General features: G+C 39.4%; 1 protein-coding gene across 2 annotated transcripts; it reads right to left on the bottom strand.

Moving 5' to 3' along the window:
• Positions 1–168: 168 nt before the first annotated feature.
• arhgef19 (Rho guanine nucleotide exchange factor (GEF) 19) lies at positions 169–18,022 on the bottom strand. 2 transcript variants are annotated; one of them, XM_056268054.1, is made up of 16 exons: positions 16,129–18,022; positions 6,234–6,885; positions 5,263–5,787; positions 4,986–5,118; positions 4,809–4,888; positions 4,452–4,690; positions 4,199–4,359; positions 3,928–4,080; positions 3,687–3,816; positions 3,476–3,550; positions 3,297–3,386; positions 2,573–2,736; positions 2,287–2,445; positions 2,044–2,123; positions 1,207–1,311; positions 169–1,094 (listed from the first exon to the last, which is right to left on the bottom strand). In XM_056268054.1, the coding sequence occupies exons 2-16, from the start codon at positions 6,862–6,864 to the stop codon at positions 937–939; spliced, it is 2,883 nt and encodes a 960-aa protein (XP_056124029.1). In that variant the 5' UTR covers positions 6,865–6,885; positions 16,129–18,022; the 3' UTR covers positions 169–936. The 2 variants fall into 2 exon arrangements, with proteins under 2 accessions (XP_056124029.1, XP_056124030.1); XM_056268055.1 differs by lacking the exon at positions 16,129–18,022 and adding an exon at positions 15,110–15,234.
• Between the last annotated feature and the right edge of the window lie 193 nt (positions 18,023–18,215).

Below are 18,215 nucleotides of genomic sequence, written 5' to 3'. Positions count from 1 at the left end.
CGGCTGCTTTATTGCCCCATGGGATATGAGGTGAGCCTGGAATGAAACTGAAGTTTATGAGACGTGCTTTGTTGTAGTTGTGAGCATACGTGGCTGGGAATAAAGGTCAACTTTACACACAACCTAAAACCTTTTTTTTTTTTTTTGGTCTTAGACAGACACTTTCAGTTAGAATATATGCATTTATTTTTTATTTACAAAGTTACCTTAAAGGATTATTTTTCCAATGTGATTTAACATTCTTAGGAAATCAGTACTCCACAAAGAAATTGCCCCAAAAAAATCTGCGTTACCAAAACAACAAATTCACAAGCAAACAGCAGAATCACTGACATAAATAATGGTCATAATTTGACAGTACACTTCCTGTTATTACACCAATACTATTAAGTAAATGATCATCTACAGAAGACTAGCGGCATAAAGTAATATTTACAAACGTTGCAACAGCAACATCATTCAAAAAGTCCACAATTTGGTTTCAATGTTTCACTAGTAAAAGCAAGCATTTAGCTTTACTGTGTGTCTGTTCGGTGAATCAGCTAACATCAAGACATCTCAGTTTATTAAACTATCTAGTCACTAGGTAGAAGAGAAGTCCTTAAAACACTTGAGAGTGAAATGGTTGCTATACCACCTAAAACTAACCCATTTAAATTGGAACTTGTTATTTTGCTAAACATTTTAACAGCTTATATATCCAGATTTTGTGCACCCACATGGTGAGCCTGGGACAGCTATGTTTTAAGCAGAGTCCGTGTGTGGGCTGTCAGAAAGTGCAGCACCATATGCTCCGGGCCGTCGCAAGCGGGACGAATTGTGGTGACGATTCTAGGGGCCCCTGGCTTTAGGGGGGCTCCCGCGATTTCAACCGAGGGGGGGTAAAAATCTTGAAATACAAGCTTTAAGTAAAACAATGTCCCATACTTCAAGGTCTCAGAGAGTCTCTCCCTCTAATTTTTGTGAGACACACTTAATGCGAATGTTTTCACGGAGGTTTCGCAAACGAGCACTGCGGCTTGTGATCTCCTCCACGTAAGATCTGGGGAACCAGCCCCTCTCTCCATCCGACAACCGAATCCCCTCTACCCACCCTGTGAAGTGAAAACATTAAAATTTCATTTATCTCTTCTGCAGTCCTCCCACTTCTCTTCTTCAAAGGGAAAAATGGAGTATAGCCAGGACGAGGGAAAAAAATGTTCATACCATCACTTGTAATTGTTACAGCTTGAAGGATGTCTGCCTTCTCCAGCATTAACTCATCATGCTCCTGTGACTGGTAGCTCTTGATGCACTGGACTTGAGATAGATCTGTACAGACACATGCATAGAAACATTAAAGGGATACTCCATCCAAAAACAAAAAATATCTAATAATTTACTCACCTTCATGCTGTCTCGCATGTATATAACTTTCTTTCTTCTGTGGAACGCAAACAAAGATTTTTAGAAAAATATTTTTCTATTATTTTTCTAAAAATCTTCATTTGTGTTAATCTGAGAAAACTAATTGTTGGGAGGAGTATCCCAAATGATTTGTATGCAAAAGTCTTAGGACCACAAGGCAAGTTTTTTTTTAAGTCTTTTTCATTGTATGTTGTTCCATCTAAAGAAGCTTCAAAGTACCTCATTTTTTGTTTAACAGTAGAAATACGGTCATGCAGGTTTTAAAAGACATGAGGGTGAGTAAATGATGAGAGAATTTCCATTTTTGGGTGAACTATGCCTTTTAAGAGTTTTATTTGAGGCACTTAGTTCACAAGTAAACAGGATATTCTTGAGCAGAACTGTATATTCCACTGTGTTTTCAATGTTGTGTCAGTGAAATAGCTGATGACTTTATATGTCAGGCAAAACAGCCCCTTTTATTATCATCATAAAGTATCTGGACTATCTGGTACACACTGCGGCTTAACCTGGCCATGAACCACCAAATGCAACCAGCCACAATTCATCTTTAACATGCCATTTAGAGAAGTGTTCAATTTTAAATGTAGTTAAATCTGAATTGCATGACAACAGTGAGACAAAGAAATTACACACCATCATTCTCATTGGTCTGGTCAATGGCTGCCTTTGGGTCCGAGGTAAACATGGCTGTGATCCACCTCTGTTTGCTGCTCCTACATATAAAACAAAACGTTCTTGACTCCGTTTTATGCATCCTGTGGGAATACATTTCCTGGTGTGGCTCATTTTCTAGGAACACTCAGATCTATTTGTCAGTGACAGGATTTTGTCACTGACAAATATGTTAATATTTGCGAATTATGTGAATGTCCTCACTCTGTGGGTGACTTGAGCAGAATCTGGTGTTTTAGCTGTTGCCCCTCACATAACTGCAGGTAGAATATGAATCCTGAGATTCCCTGAAGTTTCTGGCTTAGATCTTTTACCTTGAGGTCTTCAATCTTTGCATGTACAAACACCATGAACTTCCATGAGCTGTGACAGGAAAGAGAAGGGAAAAATTTTGTAGCAGACTTGTGTCATTTACACAGGGTTTTCAAATGGTTTTGCTTGATTCAAATATTACATTGGACATTGGTCTCTCCCATCCCATTATACTTACTCTTTCCTCCGGGACAGCAGAAGACAGTCATTAAACAGGTGAAGGTACACAGGACGAGTGGTGAGTTTAAACTTAGACCCAGATATACTCAAGTTCTGTGTGTCCACTTCAAGAAGTTCACCATGTTTGACCAGCCAACGAGACTGAGAGATGAGAGGGAAAATCTAAAATAAAATAAATAGAATTTTACAAAAGAATCATTATTGTAGGTTAAAAATGTAGACCCTCAAATTGAGATTCACCTTTCAATTACACACTTCACTTACAAATGGTCCCCTATGGTCATGTCTTATTTGGCCCCTCAATAAATAAATAAATAAAAACGGCTGTATAACACTCCTGCATGATATAAGTATAGGTGAAAGTGACATGTGTAGGCCAAGTATGGTAACCCATACTCGGAATTTGTCCTCTGCATTTAACTCATCCAAGTTAGTGCATACACATTAGGATTAGTGAACACACACACACACACACACACACACACAGCAAACCTTGGACACACATTTGGGCAGCCATTTTTGCTGTGGCGCCCAGGGAGCAATTGGGGGTTAGGTGCCTTGCTCAATGGCACCCAAGTCATCTCCTGCCGATATTGAGAATCGAACCAGCAACTTTCGGGTTAACAGTCTGACTCTCTATTAGGCCACGACTGCCCTAACACCCCTGCATGATATATTATACATATCTACTTAAACATTACAATAAATGCTTGATGTAATACCTTGCCCTCAAAGTGAATTTTCTTGTTTAGATGAATTAGTTCTTCCATCCTCTTCATGGACTGCACACTGGAGTTACATTCCTTTATTATCTAGTGCAGCAGAGCACAGGTAGTTTTCATTTCATGATTTTTAAAACATTGTTTGTGACAATTATAAATTCTTCTCCTGCTTTACTCACCTTTTTGAGCTCATTAAGTGCTTTGGTGGCAGTGTCCTCATCTCGTGATCCAGGAGTTGTTCTCTTTAGGATGTTCTATACATGGACAAGGTTGATAACCATGTTTAACTGATGAAATTGGTAAGCCTGGTTCTAAAGCTTGATGACAGCTTTCAACTTATAAGATAACATTTGAAAAGATAGAGATTGTGCACTGTCCATGATGGAATACCTCCACTAGCATTTTGAGTCGTGTGATCCTTTGAAAAGGAAGGATAAGGAATGATGTAAGAGGCAGCCTCTGGCATATTGGGTCCTCTTCCAGGCGAGCAAGGATTCCAGGGAAACGAGGATTCTCCTGCCTAAGAAAACACCACAACGCAAATGTATGAACCTCTTAAACAGGGCAATAATTGCAACATCCACATTATTATGCTTGTTAGAGAACTTTTTTACAGTAAGAGACTGTTTACAGTAGCCGTTGATAGGTCTTTTCCTGATAAGCTTGATTGGTGACATAAGGCAGATAAACCCTCCGCAGTGCAGGACAGTGGTCAAAGACAATGTCACACACGTCAAAACGCAAAATGTCCCCTTCTAACCTATGCTCTAGATCTTGAAGAAACCTATGGGCATAGGGAGAATTGAAAGGGAGAGAGAGACAAAAACAGGGATTTCAACTGTGCACATCTCAGCAGAAGGCCCACTCTTTCAAAAATTGTAGAACTCTTCATCTTTATTCACCTCTCACTGACTTCCTTCACATCAGGCAGTTTGGAAAAGAGCCACTGCCTCTCCTGCATCCCAAGACTCTCACACAACTCAGGAGACATCATAAAATGGTCAACTGCAATAGACAAGCTGCGTATGTATGAGGCCTCTGATGTCACTAACTCAAACTTGGCCTGAAAAGTCAAGAAAAAAATTAATTATTTCTTTTTCAGCAAAACTTGCTGGTTGATTAAAAAACCCACAGACTTTCTGAAAGTGGAGTCACCTCCTGCAGTTTACGCTCTTCATTGCTGAAGTTGTCAAGTTGTCCACTGGACCGAACATCAGGAATATCCTGCCAAAGGGAAAAGGCGGAGCCTCGTGATGAGCGGAATGAGCTGGATGGCGAGAGGTTGCCTGGGGACACAGAGTCCCCTCTTTCTTCATCCGTTCCTGGCTCTGCCCCCTGCTGCCTCTGAATCTCTCTGTTGATAGCAACATCACTGTATTCCTGATACAAAATCACTGAGAGAGAGGAAGAGAAAAATGGTAAATGATACTAAAATATAATAAATAATATAAATGTACATACATACATTATATATATATATAAAATTCCAGATTATTTATTTATTGGTCTTACAGTTCGGCAAGAATCGTGATAGACGTTTAGAGCTGCTGGGAGGACTGCCTCCATCCTCATCAATGGAAACCTTTCTCATCCTGTGAAAAAAACAGTAGAAAATATGTTAAAACAGAATTTGTAATATTCTACTCACTACATTGTTCTTTGTGGGTACTAGCTGAGTTTTAGAGCCACCTTTGCTTTGAACTCCTCCTGTGCAGTGGCAGATTACAGTCAGCAGAGGGCAGTGGCGGTGCAGACCCCACCGGACTATGTGGTGCAGTGTCACTTGATCCCCCTGAGAAGCAACGTCTGGAGTTGGGTTTGTCTACAAACAGACAAGGGAGGGAGAAGGTTTACAAAAAGGGATAGAGCTGAAAATATAGCACTGAAGTGTCATAATGACATCACAGCACAAGACTTTCACAATAAAGTCTTTCATTAAGCTAATCAGTACTGATGAGTCACTTACAGTCTGAGCTGAGGTTTCCAGACAGGTGGCGGTCCCGGGAGGCCACACGAGCAGAAAGAGACTTGCCCAGCTTAAGGGTAAAAGAGTTTTTCCTCTGGGAGAGTTGCAGGCGGGAGATGAGCTCAGAAGCAGAGAAGCGCCGGCGCTCATTGTCTGCTGAACGAGAATGGGACAGGGGTAGTGAAGTCCCACTGTTGAGGGCAGGGCCTTCCAGGGCTCTGCAGTCTTCTAGGCCCAACCTCTGCCTCCCCCCATCATTTACACCCCCCTCTGATATGGCAACCTCTTGAGGGAAATCTAAGAATGGCTTTGGAGAGGTCGGTGTGGCAAGAAGAGAGAGGTCCTCATCTACCCCTGGGAGCGGGCTGGAATTTTGGGATGTGGGGATAGTAGAGCCCACCATGCCAAGCCCTCCTTCTACGAACGATTCAAAGGATGTTGGGAGCAGGTAATCACACTCCACACCTGGGCTGCTGAGAGACTCATCACTCAGAGTGTCTGGAGAGTACACCCTCATCCTACGCCCTATTATCAACAAGGAACATGATAAAAGGTACTATCCACTTTTTACATTCACATGTAGTTTTAACAGACACAATCACTTTAACACAGTAGTACATAACCTTGTTCTTATTGGCCTGTCAATAGAACAGATTTTGGACAGCTCCTTAAACAAACACACTTTATTCAACTCATCAACTCATTAGTAGAGACTCCAACATCCAAAATGTGTATTGTTTTGAGAAGCCTCCAGGGACAGGCTTGGGAACCACTGTTGTAGTGTATTAAAACATCTGACAGGACATTAGTATGCTTTTAAGGATTGCACTAAGAATAATCATCTATCCGAAAACTCCCATACAGTTTTAAGAGTGATGAAAAACTGTGCACTGTGACAAACTATTTATTGTTTAAAACAGGAATGTAGGGCCAATGTGTCAAGACTTAGTTAAGTGAGAGTTTGCACTTACTTATGGACTTCTCTTTTATGGATCCCAAAGAGGTACGTCTTTGAGGGCGAAATGGGTCCAGACTTTGGAACTCTAAGGGGGAAGAGGGGGAGCTCAGCTGCTGAGACTCAAAAGAGTTTCTGTCCCCAGGTGCATATGGGGACAGAGGCAGAAACAAGTCTCGAGAGCAGAGACCCTTAACTTCTGGTTCAGGGTTTTCATAAACGGTCTCAGGTAAGCCAGTAATGGGTTTCCACATCTGATCCTGAGCCACTTCCACATTATTGCTATCCTGGGTCAAATAATTGTCCAGTGTTGTGTCTGTACTCCCATTCTTGGCAAAGTCAGATGGACTGCTTCCATTGCATCTGACAGGATTGGAGCAAAGAGAGGAACTACAGTTTTCCGGGGTGTGTGATTGGAAACCATTAACGCTTGGCTGTTGAAGGTCAATGAAGGCCAATGTCTCTTGCTGACACACCGCAATGTGCTGATGCTGTCGCAGGAGAGGCCTACCTTCCAGAGAGTCACTCAGAGCCTGGGCCTCAGCTGAGCCTGGGAACCACATGTCAGAGCTCTCGCCTCTGCAATGGAACGCTTGGAGGTGAGGCTGGAAATCAAGAAGAGAAGAGAATCCATAGCCAGGGAGCATGGCTCAGGAGGGACATGGGTACTGCAAAGCAATTGGGAAACAAAAACAGACAGAAATAATGTTAGGTATTATAACTCATGTACCCACATAACCATTGTTTCTTAGAGATGCTGCATTTCCAAATTTCAGCACAAAGGAATAGATCCCTCTGGCCAATGTTTTTGTTGTGCCAGCACAGATTTATGCACAGTAAAGCTTGGCTCATCTCTGCAGTTCTTAATGGATTTGGTGATCCACTGGGTAAAGTTAAGTCTCGCTGAACAGTCTCTGCTCTTCCCCCCCGTGGCAGACTTGGCTCAGTCGCTGCTGATGCGTCTTCCTGTTCTAATTAAAGAGCGCAGCATGCAGCCCTACACCCCTATACTTATCTACATCATTTACAGCTGGATCCCTTACTCGAAACAACATCTTCATGCAGAAGCTGCACTAGAGAAGCAAAGTCAGTCACATGAGGACACTCCGAATTCTCAAACTATGATAATGGGCAAGTGTCTAGTCTTGCTATAGCAGCTTATACCTGAGATGGAATGCTTCACAAAAAATAACCTTACTGAGAATGTCACCTTGGAAGAGTTTTTTTTTTTTCGTGCATATTTCCCATGTTTCCAAACAGCTTTCTATTTACCTAAACAAATCTGGGTCATGGGAGAAGCAATGCTTATTAGTATTCAGTGTCTTGCCCTGAGGGACAGCCAAGCCTAAGATAGCTTGAGCTATGACATTTCCTGGGCTATTAAAGCAATGAAGCCTCAGCAAACTGTCAGTGCTGATGACCCACATCTGCCTTAATCACTGACCCGTGAAATAAAAAGTGATGTTTTCTAAACTTGGAGATGAAATCCACCTAAAGATGCTAGTTGGGTTGCCCCTAGGTGTCTTAAACTCTACCTTGCATGCAATTTAGGCGTCTGTATGTTATGAACCAGAAAATAAAAGGTAAAACTTAAACTGAATAAATCATTGTTTATTGTAATAGTTTCAAAACTACCTATTGCAAATCGGCACATTTTCTGAGAGGAAACAAAGATTTATAGTCTCCCCCATCTCAGTTTTTCTTTTAAAGCTGAATGTACACATGGCTAAATCCAACTGCACGAATTTAACATGATCCACAAGCAAACATACTCACACACACACACATATATATAAAGCCCAGGTACCATGTACTATGACCCTCTGTCCTGAAAATATATATATATGCACATCTGTACCAACTAAACCCAAAAAACACACTGCACAAATGGTTACCTGTTCCCTATACTCTAAACAAAGGTTCCTTTATTTCCCCAGATGCAGAATGTTGTTAGTTGCACAGGAGATGTGAGATTTATGGAATGAATCTGGATTCATCACATGCACACAGAGAAATAAAAGTCAGTTGGTATTCTCAGTTTGTCTTATAATCAACATATGATAACCTTCTCATCCTCTGAAATGACATTTCCTTTCTGCTCATGTCACGGCTGTGTGTGCTATTAGATCATGAAAGCAATTGCCAATTTGCGATTCAGGCAATGTTTTAGCAAACTCACATTTACGTCTGCACTACAGTTTTTCTTGTTGAATATCCTGTCATTTGGAAATAGGTCAAATTGTGGAAGCAAAACTTGGGAGCTGTTGTAAAATATAATTGTATTACAATTTACTGTGCTACACAAATGTACTGTACAAGCTACAGTCATGTGAACGCTGTGCATAGCTATTACTATAAAGCAAATTCAATAATACACTACATTACAGTTCATTACCATATATCTATTCCATACATTCAACTTGATGTCTTGCCCATTTTACAATTCTCAGTAATATCCACCATGTAATTTTCCATGTTCTCAACATGTTATTTCCTTATGTTTTGGTCTTTGTTGTATACATTCTCCCTGTAATTTTGGAGGCTTCCTGTAAGTCAGGGCGTCAACAAAGTAAATGAATTGAAAACTGCCATCTTCTTCATTGTTGCTATGATTAAAGAAACCAATGCTGCAAAAGCCCATGCAGACTGTTAAGAACCACATGAATCCACAAATATATTCAGCAATGTCAACAATAAAAATTGATATTAGGACTAATAGTTTGCATTTGAAATAAAGCGGAATATATATTTTTTCATAGCATATAGCTATCACTAAATCGAGTTAAATCCTACAGTTAAATAAATATAAATTTTTACAAATGACTGTACATAAATTTTACAAAAGTTTTAAAAGCCTGAATGAAAACACCAAACAAGACAAAAAAAACCCCCAACATTTTCCCCCCCCTATTAATTTCTAGAATTATTTGCTTGTTTGAGCACAGGGTCTAACAGTGTGGTGTGATAGGCTTCTGTTTGTATGTTATATTGCTCTGAAGCAGGCTGACACTGCTGCTCTAATTGGCCAGTGACAGAGAGCCCAGATCCAGGGTGCATCATGGCATCTGCCTTTCACACTCAAACGCCTCTGCTCATTTTCAGCTGCTGCAACTTGATGGCAAGATGCAGGTGGTAACACATAAAAGATAGACATTATTTGTCAAAGATTAAGATTAAAGGGATAGATCAATGAAAACAAATATTCTGTCATTATTTACTCATCCTTGTTGTTCATTGTCGTTCCTGAATATTTTGATGACGAACTTCAGATGAATAGAAAAGTTTTATATTTTTTGATTATTCAGAAAGTCTCCTTTTATGGTAAATAACAGCATACAGCTATGATACAACATGAGTGTGAGTAAATAATGACAGAATTTTCATTTTTAAGAGAACTATTTCTTTAATAGTTTCCTGTCATGAAGTGGCCTTAAACTCAAAAGGTATGATACCTTACTCTTGAAACTAGACAGGGCAGCAGAGTAGCTTAAAAAATAAATCATTAAAAAATAATGTTTAATGTGTTCAATTTTTCCTTTATATAATGGATGACATTATAATGGACACCTCATGTGTAAAAGTATTATTCTAGAACAAAAGATGCAAATTCATTGTTGAGATTTTTATATAGTAGGCCTAGCATTTCAATTCTGGTGGGGTAAGTTAGGACATCTGGAGGGGAAAAACACTTCTTTGTTTGTGTTTGGTGTGGGGCCTGATCCCCCAAAGTGCCTGAGGCCTTCCTCCACCTACTCCATCAAGACAGACAGCGAAATCCCCTTTCACATTCACAAAGCATTGACATTGCCCTCAACCATCTCAACAACAACACAACAGAGAGAGAGCAAGAGAGAAGCCCATAAGTGTAACAATACCTGGTTTAAGGTATTACTCTAGCAAGCCGAGCTTGTTCAGACCACCTTGAACCCCATGGTCTCATCTTAAAGAAACCACACCTTTAGGACATCTGTGCACTCACCTTCTTTCAACTTTAACACCTCCCATATCGGACACACCCTGTCAAATACAGGAGCGAAATGCACACAAGTAGTAGTGCTGAGTGTGGAAACAAAGCACTATTATCACATGCTGCAGTTCAGTAGAGAGTGCAGATGATTTTAAGTTTTATACACACAATAAACTATATATAGTGCTTTGAATGCTGCATTTTTAAGCAGGAACCACCTCACTTCACACTAACCGAAGTCCACTTATGTTTGGATAGCCACTTGGAAGTTTAATTGCAGAGAGTTGCACAGTTTATTGTGTTAATGAGCATAATGATCATTTAATAGAAAATAATATAAGTAGCAACAGGCTCTTTACAGGAATTTATTAAGCATCAACAAAAATCTTTTAGACAATCTCCTAAGTAAAAGTGCTTAATGTCAAGTAAAATCAAAATTGACCCTAATTACTTTATTAATCAGTTCCTCAGTGCATGTTATTCCAAAGACAAAAATAGTTTGTCTTCACGATCTTTAATCAAAACATAATAACTCTTCTTACGAAATGATTTTGATTGTCCGTCGACGTCACTTACTGGATAATGTTAAACAATAGCCAAATAGCTATTGTTGTAGCTAACTTGCCTTCGTTCTGTCTCAATTCTGGTGTCAAGCTCCGGTGTGTCCAATCGATTCCCAATGGGTTAAAATCAAGCCCCACCCTACATTTTACACTTAGAAATACATCAGATTATGAAAGTTAAATGGGTTGTGAAAACAACTGTTTGTCAGTCACAGTATCATAATGATTTACTACTAGATTTGCATCACTGCACTCAGTAGTCCTGCTGATATTTGCCAGATTTATACAGCTCAATCAGTTCTTTACTGTGCCGCTAAATTTGTGTCCCATTGCAACAATGACCTACTTTCACCGTTCCATTCACGTCACACTCATTCACACTCAACTTCCTGTTTTCTTTCAGTCGCTGCTCGGGAGGTGAACTGAGCCAGGCGAATGCTCCCCCCTCCCCCTCCCTCTGCTTTATTATATGGACAGGTAAAGACTAGTCACTCGAAGCAGCTTGTTTTGAAATGTGATCTGTACACTGCTTACACCTTTAGACTGACCATGCATGCAGGAGACGACAATAAAGGTTTGTGACATTGTAACATGCAGACATAATCATTTTAATCTATAAATGGTCTTAAGTTTTTTTTAAAACTTCATTGCTGGTATTCCTCAAGATTTTCTCTGAGAGACTGCATTCAGTTCAATACATGTAATCAAATAAAAACACAAATGATTTTATTCACAGTAGGTCCAAGCCAACAGGGCTCGTGAAAAAGCCTGCAGGCTGCGTAGCTAAACAGGTGTGCATAGAGCGAAGCCAGAGAAAGGCCTTTTACACATACCTGTAGGGCTTGGCTTTTTCAGGATCACTTTTCATAGACAAACACAAACATGTGCACCACACACAAAAACAAAACTCCTAAAACACTGACATACATTTGTGCAAGCATATTTAATGTACAAAAAAATATGTCAAAATATCCACGCATCTTAATTTAATAGGCTTTTTTTTTTTTTTTTTTTTGGCAATTTAATAGCCTGTTATAGACGTAGCCTAGGTTCTTGCGTTTTTAAACCATAAACTTCTAAAAGTTCCTTCAAATGGTGCTAGTGCCTTCCAACACACTACAACAATCACACTAACCACACTTAAACTTTCTTCTATAGTTTAAGTCTTGAAATCCAAGGACTGTTTGTGAAGGCAAAATGAGGACACAATAAAAATGGTTAACCATTAAGCCTTTTGTGAGCCGAAGAAAAGCAAGTTCATTATCATGGCCGACCCCCACTCCCAATAAAGATCTGACACTTTCCACATTCCCCAAATAACTGCGCTTCTGTCATTCCACTTAAATTGCCCAGTAAGCTGTACCCGAGAACAAACAAAGAGTCTCGTCTGTCTGAGCTCACGCAACAAGAACAGGCCTTATTTGTGTGGCTGCATCCTATCTGTGCTGACCATTGGGGGAGGCACTAATAGCGTGCAGTCACACAAACAAGGTCTGTTCTTATTGCTCCCCAAACCTCTTCCTTCACCATCTGTTCATTCTGCAGGTGAGCTCTGCTGTTTTTTTTAGCCCCTACAAGCCCTTTAAGGCCAGTAAGACTAACAGTTGAGTGAAGGGGCTTTAGATACCCATTCCACCCCGAGTGGCCCTGTTGACCTGACTTCGACAAGCTAAATGAGGGTAAGTGAGGAGAGAACGTTTTTGCATGCAAAGAGTGGGGACGGAATATTACTGGGTGTGGCATGGCGTCCTTTTTCCCCAGACTGCAGCTCTAGTACATGTAGGTGCAGATACAGAATCAGCCTGTTGCCTCCAACTGACAGGTGATGGGGCAGGTGCTCCTTACGCAGGACAAATGATGGCAGGGAGGGAGGGAGAGAGGAGTTACAGTTTGCTTTATAGGGTAAATAAGTGTCACGCAAAAATGTCGAATATGCGATATAACCATCCTCAAAAAAGTAATATTACCATATAAACATTTTCCATACACCTTGATAACGTGAGAGTACAAATCATATTTTTTTTTGTTTAAAAATTTTTTGTTTCTGCATGCTGATTCACAACACATCACTTTAACTTGGACATTTTTTTCAAATAATAATAATATATTTTAAGTTAAAATAATAATACTAATAATATTTTAACAAACATTATTTATAAAGAAAATAAGTTTTGTAAAACATTTCTTAAAATATATATTTTTAAAAATCTAAGAAATACTTATAAAAGATTATACTACATTTTATTTTCAGGAATTTCTTTCTTTTAATGAGGCATTTTTTTCTTCAATATGATCCTCGGAAAGTATCACCCTGATGTTTTTTGTTTTTTCATTTATATAATAAAAAACATCAAAATTAATTTTTCATTCAGAAATTACAAACATGCTTATAATATAAGAGGTATATTCAAGTCATGTATAAATGGCTATTTTAATTGTTTTTGTTAATTTTTTTAAATGTATTTTTGAATCAATTAATGACAAAAAAAATGTCATGTCTTGTCATTTACACTAAAGCGTGAGAAAAACAGCATATTTTCCTGGTGCACATAGCAGTTTAGTTGTATTGTTACAAAACATCCTGTGCCATCTATTGCCCCCCTCCAATCTGTTCTCATCTCTACCAGCATATGAGCAATCCAAACCGGCTGAGAACTTTGAGAATGCATTGAGTCATACAAACACACACAGACTGGCACGGCCGAGCTGGAGGAGCGGCAAGCCGCAGGTTACGATAGACATTCCAAGGGTCTGGCCGCCCCCACTGTCTCTCTGATGTTCATATCTAGCAACATGTTGACTAAAGCAAAGCACCATCAAACCACACCCTGTGGGATCCATCCATGCTCAATTATACATCCTAAAAGCTTACAAAATTCAATGTCTTCAGAGGTCTCAATAGATGTCAGTGGAGAATAGGGAAGAGTTTCAGACAATTCATCTAGTACACAAGGTCCATCCAGTCTGAGTGCATGAAAAAAAAAAAAAAAAAATCACTCGATCTCACTCCATTCAAAAAAGACCCATATTTGTATGGGATAATCACTCTCAATACCAAAAGGATATCTCTTACACATCCAATGGTATGATGCAGCACATGCAGACAATGGTTTCTGAAGCTATACAGGATGAGGAAGAATAAGGCAGGGAGATTTTATTGTGACATGATACTTTTTTGTTAACCCCACATCCTCATGTTGGCATTCACTCATGACCCATCTTAAAAGAGTCTCCGTTTCCAGGCAAATTACCTAAAATCGGATGTTATAAAGCCAGTTTAAAGCTGTAAGATTTCAGCCGTTCAATAATTTCGTCTGGGCAGTCAGGATAATTTCTGTTCCCGCACAGCAGTGTAGAGTAGAACATAAAGCCTTCCATCAGACAGGTGCTAGGTCATAAAGAGGACGTCGCACCCTCCCTCTCAGAAAGAAAAGAAAACACTCTACAAAACACATGCTGCACACATGGCATAAACCAATCAGTGTATAAGAAAACGTAGACAAAATATTAGAAATGATGCCTTGGCAAAAGTTTAAGAACTAAAATTACAAAAAATAAAGCTAAATAGAAATATTTTTCAAAACCTATACTATAATAGTATATAAATAATACCAGAATAACACTAATTATTTTTGATATTCAAAAGATATTCAAATAAACTAGTACAATAACTAAAATAAAATAATAGTTTTTTCTTCAAATACAACATCCTATTAAACTCCTGTCTCATCTAATGTTTCAGAAAAGATCTCATCAAGGCACATATTTGACAAGAAAGCATGCAATGAAAAGTCAGATTTCATGAACTCAAACTGTTCTTATCAAACTCATCCAAGAGCAAATTATCTGGACTTTGCTATCCATAAATATTTTATAGCTTATTAGTTTCATACTCTTTTACTGTACATCAATAATGATCTCATTTGTGCCAGATCTTTTTATTCTCCTAAGGAATCGATCTAGAACAAAGTTAATACTTAAATGAAACATAACCAAGAACATTAAGTTTTATAATCTCTGAAAGAGCAACACGCATGTCCTCTTTCCTATGTCAATCAGTAATAGAATTCACTGTTTATTTGAGCGAAACCAATTTATATCAACAAAAATCCACTGCCAAAAAAAGAAAGATGCATGAGAAAAAACTGACCAACACAAAGCCCAACAAAAAAAAGTCAAAATTCAGGCTCCCCAACTAACATTTCTATATTGCTTCACACAGTAAAACACCCTGTCCCTGACTCATTGAGTTCATGACTGCACTCCTGCCATCTATCCATGTGCAGTTCTTTTACAGTGTGTTCCAGACATGCACTCACCTGCCCCTCACATCAACAGAAGCTCACGCATGCACACACTTACCATCTCTGCTCCCTGCAGCAGTAGAATATTAAGGGTCATATCCTGCTCAATCTATCGAACTATTATGCATGCAACATTAAGTAGCTTGCAAGCGATCGTGCAGCACGGGCATATTTGCATCTGACTGTGTCTGTTAGCAGGGCTGGAGGGCAGTGTTGCTGCCTGCGCCTGCTCTATCAGGATTTTATAAACTGGACCATATCCCAGGCGTATCATGAGATTTGTCTATACAGGTGATGAGTGTCAGATGTGCAAATCAAAACATCATAAACATGAGCATCTGTTCAAAATGGTCTGGCAGTACAACGCAAAACCCAGCGGGACAGGTATAAATGACCTAAGTTTATGTGACCTTAAACATTCACCATGTCACACAGTTAACAGGAAGCAGTGATCATTTTGTTGTTGGCAGCACAATGTGTACAAATGACAGTAGGCTCAGGCACTTCTTTGAACAGTTAATAACCAAGGCAAACCAAAAGTCTGAGATCACTAGACAATGTTTTTATTATATATACATCATATTAAATATAATTAATATTCATTAAGATTCACAATAAATTATATATGAACAGCAATTGGGAGCTGAAGTAAAGTTATAATTGAACTTCTACTGAAAATTTAAGTAAAACCTAATGATCATGTTTCTCCAGCATGATTTGAGATTATCCAAAAAGCATATTGAGCTTTGATGGAAGCAAGAGCATCTGACCATCTGTACAAAGCTCACATTATCAAATTTACCTGATTAAATGACGCAAAAATGATGCAGATTCTGAAATATTTCTTCCTAATTTCACTTCACATTGTTTCATTTTTTTCAATTTTTCGAAATCCTATTACTTTTCATTTATTCCCTGGATTAAATAATTGGATAGAATTTCTATGTGGTCTCAGACTGTTGGTCAACTGCATATATAAATATTCCTCATAAACACAAAGTACACAGTCTTTCCCCAGAACAATGTGGTGATATCATCTAAAAATTCCACAGATTTTGATTTACAGAAAGCCAGTACCTCATTTGTATCAGTGGACTGTGGGCTGGATGGGGTCCAACTCCAGTGTGCAAATCCAAGTCATCCAGGACTGTGGCTGAGGTGTTATAGTGTCCATGACTGCCTTGTGTTCCTCTCGGCTACTTTGTTTCCCCTCAGCTGCTCTATAACTCAGTCAGCATGCTGTGGCTTGAGCCCAGATGATCCAAGTGTTCACTTCAATCCCCTTCAGACACAAAAATACAGTTGACAGTAAGCAAATAAAACCCTACTAACTGTTCTAGCTACTTAAAAAATACAGATTTCTCCTCCATATCGTTCCCCTTTCCTCATATTTCCCCTTCTCTACAGCAACAAATGCAGAAAGACATTTGTCCTCCTCTCTCGCGCTGTCTCTGGCTCCCTCTTGCACTTATTTATGGTTTTATTTCTAACACCTGCCAGCAGAGGAAAAGGAGAGAGGCGCAAGCAGTCGTCTGGTTCAGAGGAGAGTCCTTCCTGCCAAGGAGGGAGAAAGAGCATGTGTGTGTGCGTGTCTGGATTCCTGTGTGTCAACAGCAGTACTTTGCAAGTGGATAGCAGGCGGTCGGTTAGGAGGGTTAGTTTGGTGGGGGCGAGAGATAGAGGGTGGGAAGAAGACTGTATGCGAATTTCCTTTCGTGCATGCGAGTGTGTGCATGTGTGTGTGTATAATTAGGTAAGTATCAGTTTGAAGATAGCAAGTAGCTGAGAGGGCATGCCGAAACTCACTCAGATATGCTCTTTAAATCCTTTTTAACTCCTCTCCCTTTTGCACACCTCATTTATTCACTTATGAAGAACTGAAAGAGCCGTTCATCAAGCAAGCACGTGTGAAAGTCTAGAAGATCAGCAAAAAAAATCATTGAACTCGTTGGTAAACAAAACCTATTCATGTTAATCTCCAGCCAATTATTGATGTGTTTGCTCTGAGAAATTAGTCTATTCAGTGGGAAAAGCACATTAAAGCGTGACGGTGTGCAACAGGGTCTCTCTTGCAGGTGATGAAGCACACAATTATTACAGTTATTAATAAGCAAAAGGGCTGCTGTCCACGTTGCATACTTCAGCACCTTGACATGTACCAACCAACCCCGCCTGCAGGCTGAACAGCGTAGGAACGCACAGCAATCATAACAATCAAAAAATGAAGGAGAGGGAGAAAAAAGTCTTAAGAGCCAGAGGCGATGGAGATTCTTTTTCGATTTTTGAGTGGGTGGGGTTAGAGACAAATCATTATCAGAACACCTGTCTGCTTCTCACTTTAATATATCAGAGTTGCTTGATCCATCCAATCCACTCACACACACACACACACACACACACACAAAAGGGGGGGTTGGGGGTAGTGTAGATGCATTTTTGGTTGGTAAAGGCTTTCAAGGGGGCAGGTTGTACGTACAAATCTGGCCTTGATGGTGTGATCAAATTAAATGGAATGTGAGAACCAGAGATCTGCAGAAAGTAGAGCTGAAAAGTGGGGCAGAAGCTGCCTACATGGACGTGTTAACCAAAGATTAAGGATCTGATGAGTTTGCCAGCTGGCATCAGCGCTCAAGCTCTGGAACACAGAACTTCAGTGGCTTAGCATTAGTGTTGTCTTATTCACCTTTCTAACTTGTTCAAGCATATCATTTTCGTTCTTGTTCAAGCTAACCATTTTTGTACAATTAGGCATTGTTCGACAGGACAGGCGTAACTAGGAATTAAAGGGGTAGTTTGGCCAAAAAATGACATTTTGTGATCATTTACTCGACCTAATGTTGTTCCACTCCTGTATGACTTTGTTCTTCTTCTGTGGAACACAAAATGAGATATTTAGAAGAATGTTCAAGTTGCTGTTTTCCATACGTTGAAAATGAAGAGACCACAGCTGTCAAACAAGATTTTCCGTGACTAATGATTTAAATTTCATTCTGGTCATCACACAACCCATCATATGGCTTCAGAAGTAGGGCTTCACAATTAATCGAAACCAAATCAAAACTTAGTGTTATTATTAAATCACAAAGGCTGTGAATTAATTTAATAAATGCATGCACAGTGTGTTTCAGATTAAAGCGCAGCACTGTGTATATTTACACGCAAGC

Source organism: Rhinichthys klamathensis, unplaced genomic scaffold (assembly GCF_029890125.1).
Source record: "Rhinichthys klamathensis goyatoka isolate OS25496 unplaced genomic scaffold, OSU_Roscu_1.1 h1tg000269l_1, whole genome shotgun sequence".
Lineage (NCBI taxonomy): Eukaryota > Metazoa > Chordata > Actinopteri > Cypriniformes > Leuciscidae > Rhinichthys > Rhinichthys klamathensis.
This window is presented reverse-complemented; position numbering and strand designations above follow the sequence as displayed.